This window comes from Vipera berus (assembly GCF_964194415.1).
Source record: "Vipera berus genome assembly, contig: HAP1_SCAFFOLD_117, whole genome shotgun sequence".
Lineage (NCBI taxonomy): Eukaryota > Metazoa > Chordata > Lepidosauria > Squamata > Viperidae > Vipera > Vipera berus.
The window spans coordinates 42,220-55,514 of NW_027673593.1; the positions used below are offsets into that span (position 1 = coordinate 42,220).

Consider the following 13,295-nt stretch of genomic DNA (forward strand, 5'->3'; position numbering starts at 1 on the left):
AACAATTTCAAATCCCGTTAGCTCTTCTAAAACAGCCTTTTATGATACTGTCATATTCTTAGACAACATTTTAGTTTTTTGTATGTTAACCTTAAATCCAGAAACTTTCCCATATTGCATTATTATCTCCTCAGTTCTACAACTGAGTCTTCAGGCTCGTCTCATTCGTCTCAAAGCAGCACGCGTCATCCTCTGGTCTCTGGCCTCCTCCGATGATACTGAAATTTGATCCACTCCTGTAACTTTCTCATCTATCTGCGTTGTTCCTTCATCACCTTGTAAATTCTCACTGCGTTGTTGAAACTCTCCCTCACCATTCTTCTTTGTAGCTTCCAAAATTGGTATGGGGGCTGCTTTTAAAACATTACTATAAAAATCACGTGCCTGCAACACTGTAGTAAGACGATGTCTCATACCTTCATACATCACCACCATACCCACTGGTATCTCCCATCTGAACTTAATATCACGTCGTCTTAATTCTTGTGCCAAAAAGGCAAATTCCTTCCTTCTCCTTAGGATTCTTGGAGGGATCTCTTTTAAAATCAAGACTTCTTGCTCAGCAATTGCAAATTTAGTATTGTAGGAGGCTTGAATAACCTCATTTCTAATTGCTCTCTTTGTAAAGTAAACCACCACATCTCTGGGTAGTTTCCTTTGTCTTGCAATCCACGAATTAACACGGAAAATTTTATCTATATCTTCCATAATTGCATCTGCTGGTCACCCCAGCACCCCTTCCAAAGCCTCAGAAACTATTTTCTTCAAATTTTCTTTAAGATCCTCTTTTAAGCCTCTAATTCTCACAGCAAACTCCATCTCATGATACTGTACCAAGGTCAAATCACTATCAATTTTCTCCACCACATTTTCAGTCTCTGTCATTTTTGCATCTAATCTAATATTATTTTGGCTGAGATCTTCCACTCTCTCGTCCAAGCGCTCAATACATATAGCCATGCCTTGAAATGCAGATAAAATGTCTGCCCTTATTTCTGTTAACTTCTCATCCAGAAGCTCTGTGAGCTTTTCATTCATAAGCTCAGCTAATTGTTGCGATTGCTTTTCCATAGCCTCTTGTAACACATTCTGCAAGTCTTTAACTGTAAAAGTTGATACAGGTGCAGATGTGGGTGCAGGGGAAGGGGGCAATAAAGCTTGTAACGAAAACTGCTGCACCGGAGAAGCCCCTGCGCTTCTAAGAGCTTTAGAGGATTTGGCAGCCATTTTCACCCACTATTGCCTGCTACGCACTTTCACTTTCAAACTCCGCAAAGTCCATTGAGTTAAAGATCATAAATTCACTTTCACCTAGATCTCCTGTATCGCTCTGCCCTCATCCAGGTTCTCAAAGGTTCTCTCTTGCTGGCAGGGATGGTTGCTGACGCCCTGCTCTGCTCCAAAAAGCCCGGAGCAGAGGCGCCCCGCAGTCCGGAGCATACCCAGGCTTCGGGGGGGCTCAATCCTTCAGCTGCCAAAACTTTTAGCTCTGGTGGCCCCGGAGAGCTCTACCCCTACCTGGGCGCTCACCCCCTCCTCTTCTCCCGAGGAGGGGGCTTCCGAGCCGCCAAAACAGCTGATCGGCGCTGTTTTCGGCGGCTCTACGGAGCCGGCGGGGCTGACAGCCAGAATGGCTGCCTGCGGTGACGCCTTGCCACCCGGAAGTCCAGACTGAGTCAACCTTGAGCTGGTCAGGATCGAACTCCTGGCCATGGGCAGAGTTTGCAATAGCACTTAGACTTACATACCGCTTCATAGTGCTTCACAGCCCTCTCTAAGCGGTTTAGAGAGTCAGCCGCTTGCCCCCAACAATCTGGGTCCTCATTTTACCGACCTCAGAAGGATGGAAGACTGAGTCAACCTTGAGCTGGTCAGGATGGAACTCCTGGCCGTGGGCAGAGTTTGCAATAGCACTTATTTTTTTATTATTATTATTTTATTTATTTTAATTCCATTTATATCCCGCCCTTCTCCAAAGACTCAGGGAGGCTTGCAAGCTTAGCAGTAGCCTTCATTCTATGTCTATGCCTGCTTATTAGGGCTTTCACACACACACCAGGGGCATTATTACAAAGTCAGCTTAATTACCCCCAACAATCTGGGTCCTCATTTTACCTACCTCGGAAGGATGGAAGGCTGAGTCAACCTTGAGCCTGGTGGGATGCGAACCTGCACTAATTGCAGGCAGCTGGACTTAGACTTACATACCGCTTCATAGTGCTTCACAGCCCTCTCTAAGCAGTTTAGAGAGTCAGCCTGTTGCCCCCAACAATCTGGGTCCTCATTTTACCGACCTCAGAAGGATGGAAGACTGAGTCAACCTTGAGCTGGTCAGGATCGAACTCCTGGCCATGGGCAGAGTTTGCAATAGCACGTATTTTTTTATTATTATTATTTTATTTATTTTAATTCCATTTATATCCTGCCCTTCTCCAAAGACTCAGGGAGGCTTACAAGCTTAGCAGTAGCCTTCATTCTATGTATATGCCTGCTTATTAGGGCTTTCACACACACCCCAGCGGCATTATTACAAAGTCAGCTTAATTACCCCCAACAATCTGGGTCCTCATTTTACCTACCTCGGAAGGATGGAAGGCTGAGTCAACCTTGAGCCTGGTGGGACGCGAACCTGCACTAATTGCAGGCAGCTGGACTTAGACTTACATACCGCTTCATAGTGCTTCACAGCCCTCTCTCAGCGGTTTAGAGAGTCTGCCTGTTGCCCCCAACAATCTGGGTCCTCATTTTACCAACCTCAGAAGGATGGAAGACTGAGTCAACCTTGAGCTGGTCAGGATCGAACTCCTGGCCGTGGGCAGAGTTTGCAATAGCACTTAGACTTACATACCGCTTCATAGTGCTTCACAGCCCTCTCTAAGCGGTTGAGAGAGTCAGCCTGTTGCCCCTAACAATCTAGGTCCTCATTTTACCGACCACGGAAGGATGGAAGACTGAGTCAACCTTGAGCCGGTCAAGATTGAACTTCCTGGCAGTGAGCTGAATCAGCCTGCAATACTGCATTCTAACCACTCGGAAGGAAGGAAGGAAGGAAGGAAGGAAGGAAGGAAGGAAGGAAGGAAGGAAGGAAGGAAGGAAGGAAGGAAGGAAGGAAGGAAGGAAGGAAAGGTAGAGCTCTAGCAATAGCACTTAGACTTATACAACGGTCCATAATGCTTTACAGCCCTCTCTAAGTGGTTTACAAGTCATCCTATCTATGGCCCCCAACAATCTGGGTCCTCATTTTACTGACCTCGGAAGGATGCAAGGCTGAGTCAACCTTGAGCCGGTCAGGATCGAACGCCCGGGCAGTGGGCAGAGTTAGCCTGCAATACTGCATTCTAACCACTGCGCCGCCATGGCTTTTCATTATGTAGCTGTGGTGATGGCAGAAAGAGTTTCTTATTTTTTATATTGCAATATGTGCATAGTTAGATTAATCAACAACTTTGAATTGCATTGTGTGTCAAGGGAAGAGAAATTTGGATAAGCCAAAGGGATAGGAAACAACCTGATATTTTGTTATAAATAGGACAACCTGCCTGGTCCTGACCCTATTGCTTGAAAGTCTTCTTCCTGGGCTTTTTTGTGTGTGTGTTTCTAAAAAATAACTAAACCAAATATTGACAAAGGCCCCATATCAACAAACTGTTGATAACACCTAAAGCATCAGGAATGTAGCACAGTTCTGTTTGACTTCTGTTTCCATAATAGGCTTAAACCTTATTCTTCGGAGGCTATTTGGTGATGCAAATACCTGAAGGTATTAAAAGTCAACAATCTGCCTTGGCTGTTTGCTTTTATTGTGTGCTGTGTGTTCCTTTTGTTTTGAACCATATATCAGTAAAATAATATATTTGTGAAAATCAGCTAAATCTCTCGGTATCACATCTATCTTCTAGTATTGTACAATAATTATTTTACCAGCTCACATGATTGAGAAAAAACAGTTTTTGTACTGTATGTCCCTTTTTTATCATAACAATCTGCTAGTTAAATCTATCTGTTCTCTCTCTCTCATCTATCTATCTATCTATCTATCTATCTATCTATCTATCTATCTATCTATCTATCTATCTATCTCTATCTATCTCTATTTCTATATCTATCTACATGTATCTATCTATCTATCTATCTATCTATCTATCTATCTATCTATCTATCTATCTATCTCTATCTCTATCTCTATCTATCTCTATCTCTATCTCTATCTCTACATCTATCTATCTATCTATCTATCTATCTATCTATCTATCTATCTATCTATCTATCTATCTATCTATCTTTATCTATCTGTCTGTCTGTCTGTCTGTCTTTATCTCTTCTATATCTTTATCTCTTCTGTATCAGGAAATACTGTTTTTGATAGGCAGATATAGCTAACAGAAGAGAATATATGTAGCTCAGACTTGAACTGTGGTATTGTTGGAGCTCTCTAAGCTTGGCTGTTGTTTTTTCCCTGCAGATGTTTCCTTACCAGACTACAGTAATCTTGTAATGAAACAGCTGCAAGCAAACCACCAAGCTCAGAGAGTACCAAGGACTCCAGATAAAGCTAAGAAGGAGATACAGCAATTAATGTAGAGTCATGTGAACAATATACTGCACAACTAACATATCACTGAAATTAATCTGTCGCAAAGAATGGTGGTGAAAGTATTTGAATTTGTATGGTGTTAAACCTATCTCAGATACCATAGCTTGGGCAAGGATTAAAGGTGCAGATGAAGAAGGAGAAAGCTGGTCTACAGTAGAAGTATTTTATCATTTATTTATTTATTAATATTCTACAAAGTACTTTTGCTGGTGTACAAAACTAAAAAAAGACATAAAAACTGCTGCAGCTATTAAATCAACAGGCAGCCTGGACTAAAATGTTCTGATGACAAAATGCACAAAACAAAACACGGATAATTATCATGTTGATTGTGGTAAGGATAAATCACATAAATAAATGGATGAATGGGTGGATGGATAGATAGATAGATAGATAGATAGATAGATAGATAGATAGATAGATAGATAGATAGATAGACAGATTTGTAGATAGGTAGGTAGGTAGATAGGTAAATAGAGATAGATATATAGATAGATAGATAGATAGATAGATAGATAGATAGATAGATAGATAGATAGATAGATAGATGATAGATAGATAGATAGATAGATATAGACAGACAGACAGATAGATTTGTAGATAGGTAGGTAGGTAGATAGGTAGATAGAGATAGATATGTAGATAGATAGATAGATAGATAGAGATATGTAGATATGTAGATAGATAGATAGAGATAGATAAATAGATAGTGATAGATAGATATGTACATAGATAGATAGATGGATAGAGAGATAGATAGATTACACTGAATATGTAGGATGGATAATTGATTAAATAAGAAAAAGATAAAGATGATAGATACTGAGAAAAGAGAAAAGAAAGAGAAAAGAGAGAAAGAGAGAAGAAGGGAGGAAGAGAAAGGAAGGAAGGTAGGAGTCTATCTGAGAATAAGGAAAAGTGGGAGGAAGGAGGAAGGCAGAGAAAGAGGAAGGAAGGAAAGAAGGAAGTAAGTTAGGAAGATCTGCAAGCTTCTTTTTTCCCTTTATGCATTTCAAGAACACAAGAGGAATTGTTAACGTCGGTCAGTTTTAACACTGTAGGAAATCTTGCGCGGTTATATTTAGGACGCATCTGATCAGAATGTATTTTGGGGGATGATTTTTTTCAAGGCTCTTTATTCTCCCCCCCTCCCCCCACTTTTCCCTCCAAAACTATGGCTTGTCCTCCTTAGCTTTGCTCCCACTGAAGAGGCTTTCATGCCGTGAGTTCCACCAAGGTAAAATAGATCGACTTTTCTTGGCCTCTATTTCCACCATTTGTGGTGGGTTGGGTTCGCTTTTGTGTGCCGCGGGACTCAACCGTTCATTTGGCAATCGGCTTCTGTCGTTGTTTCCCCGCAGCTTTCATTTCCTTTTTCAGCTCAGAGGATTCTCTTATTTATTTATTTTTTCCACTTACCTTTTCTTTTTTTTTTGCTTTTTCTAATCTCCCGATCTCTTGTGTTTTGACTCTTTGACGGTTTCTGTACGTCTGAAACCGGGCGACTGCAATAGGAAGCTTTTAAAAGCTTCTGGGTTGTTGTTTTTTTTTTCTCCCCCTCTTTTCTTCTTTAAAGAAAGAAAGAAAAACAACAACAACGACAGCAACAACGCCGCCTGCGTCGATTCAATGAGGCTATTTTAAAAATATCAAAAAGGAAGGGAATACAACTTTCCTTGTGCTTATTAGTTTGAACAACGAAAACATCCCTTGGTTTAACCTGGAGGTTGAAATTGGACTGGCTACTTCAATGAGCTTAAATAGGAAGCGGAGTAATTTACTTAATTACAAATCTGATTATTTCTGATGGGGATGGAAGCTCAAAGGACCTTTATCTGGTACATAAGTGTAGGTAAAAACGCATGTGTTCAGTACGTCAGATGTGAACTACTCTACACTGCACGAACCAGAAAAAGGGCTGAGAAAAGTCTAAATAAAAGAAGAATTAGGGGACACATGAGAGCAGTGTTCCAGTATTTGAGGGGCTGCCACAAAGAAGAGGGGGGGAGGTCACGTTATTCTCCGAAGCACCAGAAGGCAAGATAAGAAACAATGGTTGGAAACTGATCAAAGAGAGAAGCAACCTGGAATTAAGGAGAAACTTCCTGACAGTGAGGACAATCAACCAGTGGAACAGCTTGCCACCAGAAATCATGGGCGCTCCATCACTGGATATTTTTAAGAGGAGACAGTAACATCTGAAATGCTATAGGTTCTGATTAAGCGGGGGAGGGGGGGCTGGACTAGAAGACCTCCAAGGCCCCTTCCAGCTCTATTCTATCTATATATCTATATCTATATCTATATCTATATATCTATATCTATCTATATCTCTATCTATCTATAGATAGATATTATCTATCATCTATCTATCTATCTATCTATCTATCTATCTATCTATCTATCTATCTATCTATCTATCTATCTATCTATCTATCTATCTATCTATCTATCTATCTATCTAATAACTATAGATCCTTCATCCTGGACATAATTTTTTTCAACTTCTCTCCTCTGAACACCACTGTAAGGCATTACACGCCAAAACAATTAGAAACGATAGTTTTTTCCCCCCTGTGCCATCACTCTGCTGATCACTTAATTCCCACAGTACTGTCTTAGGCCTAAATATATTTTACCCATGTAGTAGGGCTGTATTGTTATTATCCTTCTCATCATCTCATCTTTCCCATCTTTCCTCCTACCTTCTCCTATTGGTATCTATGACCTATCACTTTGTTGTTTGTATGTGCACTGAGAGGTTATGCACCGGAGACAAATTCCTTGTGTGTCCAATCACACTTGGCCAATGAAGAATTCTATTCTATTCTATTCTATTCTATTCTATTCTATTCTATTCTATTCTATTCTATTCTATTCTATTCTATTCTATTCTATTCTATTCTATTCTATAAAGAATTCTATTGATTTCAGATGCAGGCAAGATCTACCCTACCCTACCCTACCCTTCCATTCCATTCCATTCCATTCCTTCTATTCTGTTCTATTCTATTCTATTCTATTCTATTCTATTCTATTCTATTCTATTCTATTCTATTCTATTCTATTCTATTCTATTCTATTCTATTCTATTCTATTCTATTCTATTAAGAATTCTATTGATTTCAGATGCAGGCAAGATCTACCCTACCCTACCCTACCCTTCCATTCCATTCCATTCCATTCCATTCCTTCTATTCTGTTCTATTCTATTCTATTCTATTCTATTCTATTCTATTCTATTCTATTCTATTCTATTCTATTCTATTCTATTCTATTCTATTCTATTCTATTCTATTCTCTAATATTTATTATGTCCTGTCCTGTCCTGTCCTGTCCTGTCCTGTCCTGTCCTACCCTACCCTACCCTACCCTACCCCACCCTACCCTACCCTACCCTACCCTACCCTATCCTATCCTATCCTATCCTATCCTATCCTATCCTATCCTATCCTATCCTATCCTATCCTATCCTATCCTATCCTATCCTAGTCTATGCTCTACTCTACTCTAGTCTACTCTATTCTGTTCAGGATAAAATAATTTTGGGAAATGAGCTGGACATTAAAAACAGAACCCTTGCAAGTTCAAATACCAGCTAGCCAATTTGTTGTGCATCACTGAATCGTCTGGTTAGAGGCAGATGGAAAATTGAAGTTTTGCAAAGACTCATTTAAAATCTCTGCAGGCTAGGTCTGTTTATGTTATGGATTGTTTGCCAGTCATCTTATGACAACAGCTAACTCTTCCGTTAATAAATAAACCCCTCTTTAAACGTAGAGTGCAATAGGAGATGGTGTGTGTTGGAAAGCGGCTTTTTGAGTTACTATGAGAACGAGAAGATGGCCACCCCAAGTGGGACGTTGGATATCGGTGAAGTCATCTGTCTTGTCATTCATAAGTCGGAAGACACCTTACCCATGGGGTAAGTCCAAGGTCTTTGATGGTTTGGGTTAATGATTTGCTCTGTTGATATTGATCTTTTGTTTGTTTCTTGTTTACAAAGCAACTTTTTATAATGGCTGTGACATTCTTAATTCTGGATTTTTCATTGCAAATTGCTGGAAGGTCCAAAGATAAACAAATTTATTTATTTATTTATTTGTTAAATTTATATACCGCCCTATTCCCGAAGGACTCAGGGCGGTTCACAGGGCAGTTAAAACAGTACAAAAAAGAGAATAAAATGGAATTAAATTAGTACAAGCCCACAATTCATAATAACAATAAAATTAAAATTTTAAAATTAATTTAATATAATTTAATATGATTTAATTAAAATACTTTAAAATTTAAAATCCCTCAGTCCAGGCCAGACAATTCGAACAACCTGGTTTTTAAGTCCCGGCGAAACGAGCGAAGGTCGGGGGCAGTCCGAAGCTCCATCGGCAGTTCGTTCCAAAGGGCAGGCGCACTCACAGAGAACGCCCTCCCCCTGGGAATCACCTGCCGGCAATCTCTAACCGGCAGAACCCTAAGGAGGCCCTCCCTGTGGGGGCGTACAGGACGATGGGAAGCTGATGCCGTTAGCAGGTGCTCCCTAAGGTAATCCGGACCCATGCCATTTAGGGCTTTATAGGTCATCACCAGCACCTTGAATCTCACCCGGAGGGCAACTGGAAGCCAATGCAGCTCGTGGAGAAGAGGTGTTACATGAGAGTATCGGGACACTCCCATTACTACTCACGCGGCTGCATTCTGCACCAGCTGAAGCCTCCGAGTGGTCCTCAAGGGCAGCCCCATGTAGAGAGCATTGCAGTAGTCTAACCGGGAGGTCACGAGCGCATGAGTGACTGTACGTATGTTATTCTATAAATCATAGAATAACAGAGTTGGCGGAGACCTCGGAGGCCATCTAGTCCAACCCTCTGCCCGAGCAGAAGACTGTATACCATTCCAGAAAAATGGTTGTCCGGTCTCTTTTTGAAAGCCTCCAGTGATGGAGCACCCATCACTTCTAAGTTCCACTGGTTGGTTGATGGTTAATTGAGTGGAATGAGAGTCAATTAATAAATGGATGACCTGAGAAATTAAACTGACACGTTATGGACGGCACGAGGACTTTGAATCTGCTCTCTTCCAGTAAAGTATTATTCTTAAATGAACTTAATGGAATTAAAATTACTTGATATTAACTGGCCTTTTAAATCAGTGGATCTGGGAGTTCATGGCAGATCCAGCAATATACACACGGAGTGAGTGAGAGAATGGATGAATGAATGAATGAATGAATGATCTTCTGAGAGATGAACCCTATGCTTTATGGGCGGGGTGAGAACTTTGAATTGGCTCTTTCCCAATCAAACCTTACTCTTAATGAACTTAGCAAAATTAAAATTCCTTGATAATTCCCTGCTCTTTTTTTTAAAAATCGGTGGAGCTTGTAGAAATTGCAACCTTTTCCAGAGGAAGGAGGATAGTCCTGTCAATTTTTTAAAGCCAGGATTTGCATCTTCGATAGCTCAGGGGTACGTCTTCCAGGAGAGAAAACAGACTTGAAAGGGGTTAGCTCTCTGTGTGCAAGACTCTGTTTTACAAACATGGAGGTGGAATAATTAGAAGCATCTCCAGCCATTTCTCCCCTGCTTCCATGGAAGGCTGACCCTCCTGAGGCCCTAGTAGGTTTGCTCAGGTGGGAAATTCTTATTCTTTCCCTCCATTGATTCCAACCGGAATAGAAAAAAAAAGATCAATTTGGATCTTCTTTCTTAAAGCCCAGAAGCACAAACGTAACAGCCTTCTGCCAATCCTGCACCACAAGGAAGGCAGCTAAACAACCAAGTTCGTTGCACATGGAGAATGTAATAATGAATTTCCCTTGCGTTTGAATCTGGGCATCTAGATGTAGAAAGAAATTGGTGGGGCAAATGGGAATATAAGGAAGTGGGAAAAACAAGGGAAGGCAACAAGACAGAATTCCAAAACCAGTTCATTTAGCCAATTAATGTAAATTAGTTACATTATCTCCTTAAATAAGGTCTTGGGATTTAGTATTTGTTCATGGTTTCCTGCATAAAAACGCGTGGAGAGGGATAATCTGGACTTCCTGTTTGGATATTAATAGCCCCTTCCTTCCTTCCTTCCTTCCTTCCTTCCTTCCTTCCTTCCTTCCTTCCTTCCATTCATATAGCTAGATTCCTTCCTTCCTTCCCTCCTTTCCTTCCTTCCTTCCTTCCTTCCTTCCTTCCTTCCTTCCTTCCTTCCTTCCTTCCTTCCTTCCTTCCTTCCATTCATATAGCTAGATTCCTTCCTTCCTTCCTTCCTTCCTTCCTTCCTTCCTTCCTTCCTTCCTTCCTTCCTTCCTTCCTTCCTTCCTTCCTTCTTTCCTTCCTTCTCTCCTTCCTTCCTTCTTCATATAGCTAGATTCCTTCCTTTCTTCCTTCCTTCCTTCCTTCCTTCCTTCCTTCCTTCCTTCCTTCCTTCCTTCCTTCCTTCCTCACTCCCTGCTTTCCTGCCTTCCTTTCTTCCTGATTTATATAACTAGATTCCTTCCCTCCTTCCTTCCTGTGGTAAAAGAAAGCAAAGGTAGTGATAGACGACTTGGGTACAATCCCAAGACATCTGGAGCACCACTTGAACACTATTGGCATTGACAACAATCACCATCGGTCAATTGCAAAAGGCAGTTTTACTTAGAATGGCTTACACTCTAACGACTATACTTCTAACCCCATCAAACAACATCTGCCTCCTCCAGGTCCTTGGGAGGGATTCAGCCCATGAATAAAAATGTCAAATCCAGTCTAAACATCTGGCTGACATAATCAGGTTAGGGATAAAAACGACAAGACTAGGATAGGATGAAGTTACTTTTTCTAGGTGCATTTTCACGACATCCCTTCTATGTGCACGAGAACACCTTTCGCAGTGCCTGGAAAAAAAAAAGGAAATGTGACCTTTCAATGGGTCAGTGAAACTTTCTGCAATAGGATGGGTCTGTTTGTGTGGGTTTGTGTTTGAATTTTCATGTGCGTAGACTGAAGCCACCCTATTTTCCATTTCGGTTCTAAAGGCATAGCTGAATGTAATTCAGAAGATTTAACTTTTTCTTTTTTGAAAATAAAGTCCCAGTTTAATCAGGCAATATGTTGACTATTGTTCTTTCCCCGCCTAAATTATTGGTTTATTTCCATTATTTTAGCTTTCATTTCCTCGTACAGTTTATCCCTCCTCTGTTCCTCTTCATTAGACTATCCGACTATTTAGGGGGAAGAACTGTTGCGATTCATTTCCAGGACAAGAGGAATAAAGGTCTGAGAACAAAATGTACCACTTATTGTTTTCCTTTTGTGAAGCTAATACTAAATAGATTTGATTCATCTTCTCCTCCGCAATTTTAGAGCTATGTTTACCTTTGAAATCTACTTACTGTCAGAACGTGCTTTTCTCTTCGGTGCCGAAACCGCACATTCTCAACGAAAATGGACTCGGGCAATTGCTAAGGTAATTTTTGTAATTATCTGTTCAAGTTAAGACAGGCACCTTTAAAGGAAATGGAGACAAAACACTTTTGTTTTAACCAGGCGACCTTCAGACAAAGGCAGGTTTTTAATGGAAAGCAAATTCAGATCGCAAAGGAGTAAAAATCGTTTTCTTGGCGATGGGTTTCTTGTTGCTTTTTAAGAAACGGCGCAGTTAAACATAAATAACAATTCTGTTGTGTTTTTTTAAAAAAAAAATGATTTGATATTCTTCAGTTAAGAAACTCCGCCCGAGTTATTAGAAGCCATCTTAAGAGTAGATGTTTTTCTTTCTTGTGCAAAATTCGGACTTTCCTGTTTCGAAAAGTACCGATGAGGACTAAGATTTTGTAGCCTTCTTGGACTTTGGAATTCTAATTCAAAAGTCCAAGAAGGCTACAAAATTGAATTCTTCTAATTCTAAGAATTGAGTTTTTGGTCACACCTGATAGCCAAATTTAGCGCTCGTTTCTGCCTTGGTTTACTTCCCCAATAAACAACCGAATTGGAAGATGGTTTAAAAGAAGTTTATTATGGTACCCTGATAAAGTGGGATCTCTCTATGAAAAAGGAGAGAGAGAATCCCAACCTTTACATTCCTTAACACAACAAAGAAAACGCAACAGGAAAGTTGATCGGGCAGGATCATAGTAAGATTGGAAGAAAGTCAAGGACTATTTGAAGAAATATTGTCATATTAACTAGTTTGAAATGGACTTGGAAGTGTTTATAGGTTGTAGTTTTAGAGTTTAATGTTTAGTATTAAGGACAATATGAAATAATGATTGTTAAATGACAAGAAATTAAATATAGATAGATATTAAATATGATTTAAAATTACGAAATAGAAATTGCTAATGATGATTTGCGATGAAACGCAGATAGGTGGGGAACTTGAGGAAGTCACCTGAAAATGATTAGAAAGATTAGGAATAACGGAAGTTAAGTATTCTTTTTCTATTTTTGTTGATTGTATTGTTTATGTCATGTCTTGTTTTTTATATGTATTTTTTTTTGTTTAAATATATGTTTTCATAAAAGTAATAAACAAAAAAAAAGGAAATCAGTTACGTGTAGTCAAACAGGTTACATATTTGCATCCCACGTTCACTAAAGTGAGGCCTGACATCAGAAGGGGGCATAAATTGTAAGGAGCAAAAGGTGACCTCGGAGTCCTAGTAGACAATCACTTCAATATGAGCCAGCAGTGTGCTGCAGCTGCCAAAAAAGCCAACACAGTG

The 13,295-nt window shown here is 40.1% G+C and overlaps 1 protein-coding gene across 1 annotated transcript in view; it reads left to right on the forward strand.

Annotated features, from left to right (window-relative positions):
• The window catches only part of LOC308679275 (arf-GAP with Rho-GAP domain, ANK repeat and PH domain-containing protein 2-like), a gene marked incomplete at both ends in the record, with an annotated part of 89,261 nt that overhangs the window by 33,789 nt on the left and 42,177 nt on the right, over positions 1-13,295 (forward strand). Inside the window, 2 exons of the mRNA XM_081346881.1 lie at positions 8,375-8,519; positions 11,935-12,037. Coding sequence (XP_081203007.1) covers positions 8,375-8,519; positions 11,935-12,037 — 248 coding nt within the window. The remainder of the gene's footprint in view (positions 1-8,374; positions 8,520-11,934; positions 12,038-13,295) is intronic.